General features: G+C 33.9%; 1 protein-coding gene across 1 annotated transcript in view; it reads left to right on the plus strand.

Moving 5' to 3' along the window:
• LOC102002495 (solute carrier organic anion transporter family member 6A1-like) overlaps nucleotides 1-8,943 on the plus strand; it is a 102,727-nt gene that overhangs the window by 71,801 nt on the left and 21,983 nt on the right. Inside the window, exon 10 of the mRNA XM_005361397.2 lies at nucleotides 2,439-2,626. Coding sequence (XP_005361454.1) covers nucleotides 2,439-2,626 — 188 coding nt within the window. The remainder of the gene's footprint in view (nucleotides 1-2,438; nucleotides 2,627-8,943) is intronic.

Consider the following 8,943-nt stretch of genomic DNA (forward strand, 5'->3'; position numbering starts at 1 on the left):
AATGGCACACGATATTACCAACTGTTTCTTTTTTACAGTCAATATTTGCACATTTTTTTTGTTTTAATGTTTTTTTGTGGTACTGTTTTTTTTTTTTTTTTTTTTTTTTTTTTTTTTTTGGGGTTTTTTTTTTTTTTTTTGGTTTTTCGAGACAGGGTTTCTCTGTGGCTTTGGAGCCTGTTCTGGAACTATCTCTGTAGACCAGGCTGGTGTCGAACTCAAGAGATCTGCCTGCCTCTGCCTCCTGAGTGCTGGAATGAAGATTTTTCTTTTTCCTTATTAAAACTTCTGTGGTTTTCTTGCTTTTGTTCCAGGTAATTATACAGAGATTCCAGAAAAGTCTTTCATATCTACTTTCTACATATTGACCTATAGGATTATTTTACTTATTTTTTGTTACATAATGCATTCCATCAGCATTGAATTTTGTTGTTCTTTATCTTTTATGATGTATATAAGCTTATACCTTTGTCTTGGTAATTCAGTAATCTCAGCAACCAGAATGACTTCTAAGAATAAATACGAAAGTTCCCAAAACTACTGTTGCATTGCCAACATCCGTACAACTTAATATCTCATTCCATTGTGTTTTTTGTGTTTTTTTCTTTTTGATATTTTGAGGCAGTATTTCTCAATGTAGCCCTGTCTGTTCTGAAACTCACTTTGCCAAAAAGAGTGGTCCCATACTCACAGTAATCCTGCCTTTGCCTCCTAAGTACTGGGATCAAAGGTGTGCACTGTCACAACCTGGCTCTACTTTAGTTTTTTGTTTTCTGATTCTTTCACATCCTTTCTGCTCTAACCCTTGCTGTGTTTGGTCACTGAACTTGTTAAGCATATTTGAGCTCCCTGCCTTTGTGATGGACTGCTTTTCTTCTCTTATCTTTAATGTAATTCTCTTAACTAGAACCATATGATCCATCATTTGTGCATTCTCTAATCCTGCTAAGTACAGAAGTATTTGTATAAACACTGCCTGAAATTTTGCCTTGCCTTTTTTTCTTCGTAGTAGCCACATAATATTACATAAAACCTTTTCTGTTGTATAATTGTTCACCTTCCTAAGGAGAATGTTCTGTAAATGGCAAACAAATATCTGTTGTATTCTTTACAATATATCCTTAATTTAAACTGTTGTTTGACATACAGACATTAAAAAACTTTGACAGAAAGATAATTTTAGCTTGTTTGTTTTTATATTTATGCTACTTTACATGTCTATTCATCAACTAGGCTGATACAATTTTATACTCTTATTTTCTTAACCCCTCAGTCTCAGGGCATTTTTAACTTATTTTTTTTCTAGCTCAAGGCATTTTAAATGGCCTAATAAATTCCTATATAATTTCTTCATCTCTGTGGTGGTTTGAATTTATTTGACCCCCATAGGTTCTTAGGAAATTGAGTGTAAGGTGCTGTGGCCTTGCTGGAAGAAGTGTGTCACTGTGGGGGCCAGCTTTGAGGTCTCATATACTCAAACTACCCCAGTGTAAGACTCAGTTTACCTCCTGTAGTCGGAGGATCAAAATGGGAGCACTTAACTCCTTCTCTAGAACCATGTCTTCTTGAGTGTTGCAATGTTTCACAATGACGAATATGGACTAATGGTCATTGTATCTCTCCACAGTAAGAAACCCCTAAGACAATCTCCAAACACTGTGCAAGAATTTCTGACGTGTGTGTGTGTGTGTGTGTGTGTGTGTGTGTGTGTGTGCACTTCTGCCTCTCCAGTGCTGGAATTACAGTTGCTGTTCTGTATACTCCTGAAAATATTTCATCTCAGAAACAATGCGTTTACTCTGCTTAAAAAAATTAACACTGCCATGATTATACACAAAAGAAATTATGAACATTGTTACACAATCTTTCACAGTTGGGGTATTGTCTATATTCCAAATCTAATATTGCATTTCTAAATAATGTATGGCAGGTCTAACACGAGTATATTCATTAAAACTAGGTTGCATAATCTGGATGTGATTGCAAATGTCTTTAATCCAGTACTCTGGAAGAAGAGGCAAACAGATCTCTGTGAATTCCAGACCAGCCAGAGCTATATAATGAGACCCTATCTATGGAATGCTGAGAGCAGGAAAATATTCTTCTTCATGAAAAAGCCCACCAACTGGTTATCCAAAACTAAAATGTCAACCCTAAAAGCATATATACAAATAATATTATACAGATTGAGCAACTTGCATTAAGAAAAAGAGGCTATGAATTTAAAAGGGGACACATAGAAAGCATTGGAATGGAGAAAATAAGGGGGAAAGTAATCATTATATTTTAATATCACTAAATTAAAAATATTAACATAAAAACAATCAAAACTCTGTAAGTCTCCCTTTAAATATTTATTTAATTTTTATTTTAATAATGCTAAAGCTATTTTCTCCTCTCTGTTTCTGAAATACTGTATTTATGTTCAATATTTACAGACATACTACAATTGCTCTTGCATTAAGGAAGGCCTGACAACTTCAGATTCCGATGGTCATTTTATTGATGGCACTTCTGGAAAATGTAGTACCAGATGTGACTCATTACCCTTGTTTTTTGCTTTTTTCTTTTCTTCCATTGTTTTTGCTAATTTGTCTACTGTATCTGTCAACTTGTCTATTCTCCAGTAAGTATGTAATTTTCATGATTTTTATTTACTTAATACAAAAGAAGGATATATTTAGAAATAGTTCAGATTATTATAGTCAATATTTTTGTGTTTTATAGGATAATATTCATATTGTTAAAATTAATTTAGAATCATATTTTTTCTTTTTACTTGTTCATTATTTATATAACACATCGATGTTACATTTGGTCTCACATTAAAATAAGTGTACAGTTTTGGACTTTCACATATTACTTTCAAATTTTGTAGAAAATATAGGTATCTGTTCACCAGTAACAAACTAAACTTACATTTATTTTGTTTAACACAAATGAAAAATCCATAAACAGGAAATTTTCAATTGTAACCTATTTTAGTGTAAAGTTCCTTCACTGGCCTAGGTATTTAATCCAGTTCTACATTAAAATCCTGACTATGAGGAAACATTAGAGTCATCTACAGGAGAACACAGTAACTTTTACAATTTTAACTTATTATTCTAAATTGAGCCCACATTTTCATGCATATGTTCTTCCAGAAGAGTATAAGTTTACCTAACATTGATTTTTATTCTAGGAGCAGATTAAAAAGGCATATTCTGAAACTTTTTCTTGTAAAAAAAAAGAGGTTAACAACTGTATTTGAATCCTAACTGTCATGTAAGAGCTGAATAACAAAATATGGCTTGTTTCTGGCATGATTTCCATTAGCTGTGGAGTTAAGGTAGAGACAGAAATGTGTAGACTCTCCTAACAAGTGTATGGTTCTGATGGAAGAAAAGGCCTGATGAAGAATAAGAAGGAGCTAGAGGGGAGGAAAAATGGGGGTGGGTTTGATCAAAACTCATTATATGAAGAGTGGAATTCTCTATAAAAGAAAAGCAAAATTGGTAAGATACATGTTGTTTTATTTTTTCTATGTAGTTCCATCATTTTGCTTTCTTTTCTGAACAAGGTCTTCTTATATAAGCTAAGGTACCCTCAAACACATAATCCTCTGTTTCTGCCACTTTCTTGATGGGCTTTACAATGAGATAGACATCTTTTAGGTAGATTGAAGAGAGTAAGGATAATGGAGCTAAAAAAGGAAATAGTCAAAAAGAAAATGAGAGTGTAATGATAATGTTTCTAGAAAATATGATAGAGCATATTCAGGAAGTACTTACCTTTCTAAATACAAGACTAGGGCTATAGAATCATATTCAGACTTTCCATTTGTGCATTTAAAAGAATTATAGTTCTAATAACTAATGTATAAAATCAGACAAAGATAAAATGCAAAATAAGCCATGCTTGAATTGATAAAAAAAACCTCAGTGTGTATAGAAACGTTTTACCATGTCTGAGGACCTCTATTCAATCCTTCGAATTCACATGGCAGAAAAAAAAAAAAAACAGTTCTTGAAAATTTTCCTTTGACTCCTGAAGCATCTCCTCTCTAACCCCCTCTTGTGTATGCACACACATATACACAGAAAGTTTTAGAAAATTACGAATATGACTTCTTTAAAGATGGTTTGAAATATACAAGCCAAATGTCTTTTTCAGCCCTCTCCCAAGGTCCCCATGCTCCCAATTTACTCAGGAGATCTTGTCTTTTTCTACTTCCCATGTATATTATATCTATGTATGTCTCTCTTAGGGTCCTCATTATTGTCTAGGCTTTCTGGGATTGTGATTTGTGGGCTGGTTTCCTTTGCATTATGTTTAAAAACCATTTGTGAGTAAGTACACATGATAGTCTTTCTGGATCTGGGTTACCTCACTCAAAATGATTCTAGATCCATCCATTTGTTTGCAAAATTCAAGATATCGTTATTTTTTTCTGCTGTATAGTACTCCATTGTGTTAATGTACCATATTTTCCTTATCCATTATTCGGTTGAGGGGGATTTAGGCTGTTTCCAGGTTTTGGCAATGACAGACAATGCTGCTATGAACATAGTTGAGCACATGTCTTTGTGGCACGATTGAGCATCCTTTGGATATTTACCCAAAAGTGGTATTACTGATTCTTGAGAAAGATAGTTTCCTAATTTTCTGAGAAATTGCCACACTGAAATCCAAAGAGGCTGTACCAGCTTGCATTCCCACCAGTAATGCAGGAGTGTTCCCTTTACCCCACAACCTCCCCAGCATAAGGTGTCAGTGTTTTTGATCTTGGCCATTCTTACAGGTGTAAGATGGAATCTCAGAGTTGTTTTGATTTTCATTTCTCTGATGACTACAGATGTTGAATATTTCCTTAATCATCGTTCATCCATTTTAGATTCCTCCATTGAGAGTTCTCCTTTTAGGCCTGTACTCCATTTTTTTTATTGGATTGTTTGTTCTTTTGATAAGCAATTTCTTTGAGTTCTTTGTATATTTTGGAGATCAGACTTCTGCCTGTTGTGGGGTTAGTGAAGATATTTTCCCATTCTGTAGGTTGTCATTTTGTCTTGTTTACTGTGTTCTTTGCTTTAAAAGCTTTTCCGTTCCAGGAAGTCCCATTTATTAATTGTTTCTCTCAGTGTCTGTGCTACTGGGGTTATATTTAGGAAGTGGTCTTCTGTGCCAATGTGCTCAAGTGTACTTTCCAATTTTTCTTCTATGAAGTGCAGTGTGGCTGGCTTTATGTTGAGGTCTTTGGTCCATTTGGACTTGAGTTTTATGTGTCGTGATAGATATTAATATATTTTCATTCTTCTACATGTTGATTTCCAGTTATGCCAGCACCATTTAAAAATATGCTTTCTTTTTTCCAATTTATATTTTTTTTTGCTTCTTTGTAAAATATCAGGTGTTTGAAGGTGTGTTTGAAGATCTAATCCAGATCTTCAATTAGGTTCCATTGGTCCTCTTGTCTGTTTTTATGCCAATACCAGGCTGTTTTCTGTACTGTAGCTCTGTGGTAGAGTTTGAAGTAAGTGATTGTGATGCTTCCAGAAGTTCTTTTATTGTACAGAATTGTTCCTGCTATCCTGGGATTTTTGGTTTTCTTATATTTTTAGTTGTGAGCCTAGCCTTTAACGGCTGAGCCATCTCTCCAGCCAAGTTTTTTTTGTTTTTGTTTTTGTTTTTTGTTTGTTTTTTGTTTTTTTTTGCTTTTCTATATGAAGTTGAGTACTGTTTTGATGTCTGTGAAGAATTTTTGCTAGGATTTTGATGGGCATTGCATTGAATCTGTAGAGTGCTTTTGGTAAGATTTCCACTTTTACTATGTTAATTCTACCTACACAAGAGCATGAGAGATCTTTCCACTTCCTGGTGTTTTCTTCAATTTATTTCTTCAAAGATTTAAAAGATTTAAAATTCTTGTCATACAAGTCTTCCACTTGTTTGGTTAGAATTACTCCAAGATATTTTATGCTATTTGTGGCTATTGTGAAGGGTGATGTTTCTCTGATTTTTTTCTCAACTCATTTATCATCTATGTACAGGAGGGCTATGGATTTTTTTGAGCTAATATTGCATTCTGCTACATTACTGAAAGTGTTTATGAGTTGTAGTAGTTCCTTGGTATAATTTTTGGGGTCTCTAATGTAAACTATCATATCACCAGCAAATAGTGAGAGTTTGACTTCTTTTCCGAATTGTATCCCCTTGATCTCCTTTTGGTATCTTATTGCTCTAGCTCAGACCTCAAGAACTATATTGAATAGATTTGGAGAGAGTGGAAAACCTTGTCTTGTTCATGATTTCAGTGGGATTGCTAGGAGTTTCTCTCCATTTAGTTTGATTGTTGCTGTTTACTTGCTATATATTGCCTTTATTATGTTTAGCTATGTTCCTTTTATACCTGCTCTCTCCAAGACCTTTATCATGAAGGGATGTTGCATTTTGTCGAAAGCTTTTACAGCATCTAATGAGATAATCATGTGGTTTTTATTTTTGAGTTTTTTTTTATATGAATTACACTGACAGATTTTCATGTGGTGAACCATTCCTGAATCTCTGGGATAAAGTTGACTTGATCATGGTGGATTATGGTTCTGATGTGTTCTTGGATTTGCTTTGCCAGTATTTTATTTACTATTTTTGCATCAATTTTCATGAGTGAGATTGGTCTGTACTTCTCTTTCTTAGTAATGTCTTTATGTAGTCTGGGTATCGGGGTAATTGTAGCCTCATAAAAAGAGTTTGGCAATCTTCCTACTGTTTCTATTGTTTGGAATAATTTGAGAAGTGTTTGTATTTATTCTTTGAAAATCTTATAGAATTCTGAGCTGAAACCATCTGATTCTGTATTTTTTTTTTGGTTGGGAGACTTTTGATGACTGTTTCTATTTCTTCAGCAGTTGTAGGTCCGTTTAATTTGCTTATCTGATCTTGATTTAATTTTGGTATGTGTTATTTATCCAGAAATGTATCCATTTACTTTATTTTCCAATTTTGTTGAGTATGGATTTTTAAAATATGACCTGATAATTTTCTGTATTTCCTCTATATCTCTTGTTATGCCCCATTTTCATTTCTGATTTTGTTAATTTGGATATTTTCTCTCTGCCTTTTGGTTAGTGTGGAAAGAGGTTTGTCTATTTTGTTGATCTTCTCTAATAACCAACTCTTTCTCTCATTGATTCTTTGCATTGTTTTCTTTGTTTCTATTTTGTTGATTTCAGCTCTCAATTTGGTTATTTCCTGATGTCTAGTTTCTTGTTGAGTTTCCTTCTTTTGTGCTAACATTTTTAAATGTTCTTTAATTCACTAGTGTGGGATTTTCCCAGCTTCTTTATGTAGGCATTTAATGCTATGAACTTTCCTCTTAACACTGCTTTCATTGTATCCTATAAATTTGGGTATTTTGTGTGGTCATTTTCATTGTATTTTAAGAAGCCTTCAATTTCTCCCTTTATTTCTTCCTTGACCCATTGATGATTCAGGTGAGTATTGTTTAATTTCCATGTGTTTGTGGGCTTTCTGACATTAGTATTGCTGTTGAATTCTAGTTTTAAGCCATGGTGATCTGATAAGATACATGAGGTAATTTCAATTTTTTTGTATATGTTGAGGTTTGTTTTGTTACTGATATGCGGTCAGTTTTTGAAAAGGTTTCATGAGGTGCAGAGAAAGTATATTCCTTTATGTTTGGATGGAATATTCTATAGATGTCTGTTAAGTCCATTTGAGTCATAACATCTATTAGTTTCCTTATTTCTTTGTTAATTTTTTTGTCAGACTGGCCTGTCCAGTGGTGAGAGGGGAGTGTTGAAGTCTCCCCCTGTTATTAGTATGTAGGGCTTAATATCTGATTTAAGGTTTAGAAGTGTTTCTTTTATGTATGAGGGTGCCCTTGTTTTTGAGCCATAGATCTTCAGTATTGAGGTTTCCTCTTGATGGATTTTTCCTGTGAATAATATGAAATGTCCTTCTTTGCCTATTTTGATTGATTTTAGCTTGAAGTTTATTTTGTTAGCTATTAGGAGAGCTACACCAGCTAGTTTCTTAGATCTATTTGATTAGAATGTTTTCCCCAACCATTTACTCTGAGGCAACGTCTGTCTTTGAGGTTGAGATGTGTTTCTTGTATGCAGCAGAAAGATGGATTCTGTTTTTGTATCCAATCTGTTAGCCTGTGCCTTTTTAATAGGTCAGTTGAGTCCATTTATTTTAAGGGATATTAATGACCAGTGATTGCTATCTCCTGTTAATTTAGTTTTCATTGTTCGTGATGTTACTTTGTGCATTTATCTCTTCTTTGGGATTTGCTGCTATGAAGCCATCAATTGTGTGTGGTTTTGTTGATATAGCCAACATCTTTGGGTTGAAGTTTTTCTTCTAGTATTTTGTGTAGGGCTGGGTTTGTGGCTAGGTATTGGTTAAATCTGGTTTTGTCATGGAATATCTTGCTTTGTCCGTCTATGGTAATTGAAAGTTTTGCGGGTATAGTAGTCTGTGCTGGGATCCACGGTCTCTTAATGTCTGCATAATGCTCGTCCACGACCTCCTGGCTTGACCTTCTAGCTTTCATTGTATCCAATGAAAAGTCAGGTGTAATTCTGATAGGTCTGCCATTATATGTTACTTGGCCTTTTTCCTTTGCAGCTCTTAATATTCTTTTTTTTGTGACATTAGTATTTATTAATATTGAAGCAATCCGATTTTTCCTTCAGTCCTAGTGACCAAATTCAGCACCTTGTGAGTGATGAGTGATCAACAATGATTTCTTTGCATGTAGTAAGGTTCATAACTGAAACCACATTCCAAGGATATGATTGAAATACTGATTTATTTTAAATAACCGTATGTGAATAATTTACAAAAGTGCACACCACCACTCACAAACATGAAAACATGTACACAAGAAATAAAAATTTAGAAATAAGCTTACTAGGTTCACGTGGGCAATCACTC

Source organism: Microtus ochrogaster, linkage group LG4 (assembly GCF_000317375.1).
Source record: "Microtus ochrogaster isolate Prairie Vole_2 linkage group LG4, MicOch1.0, whole genome shotgun sequence".
Lineage (NCBI taxonomy): Eukaryota > Metazoa > Chordata > Mammalia > Rodentia > Cricetidae > Microtus > Microtus ochrogaster.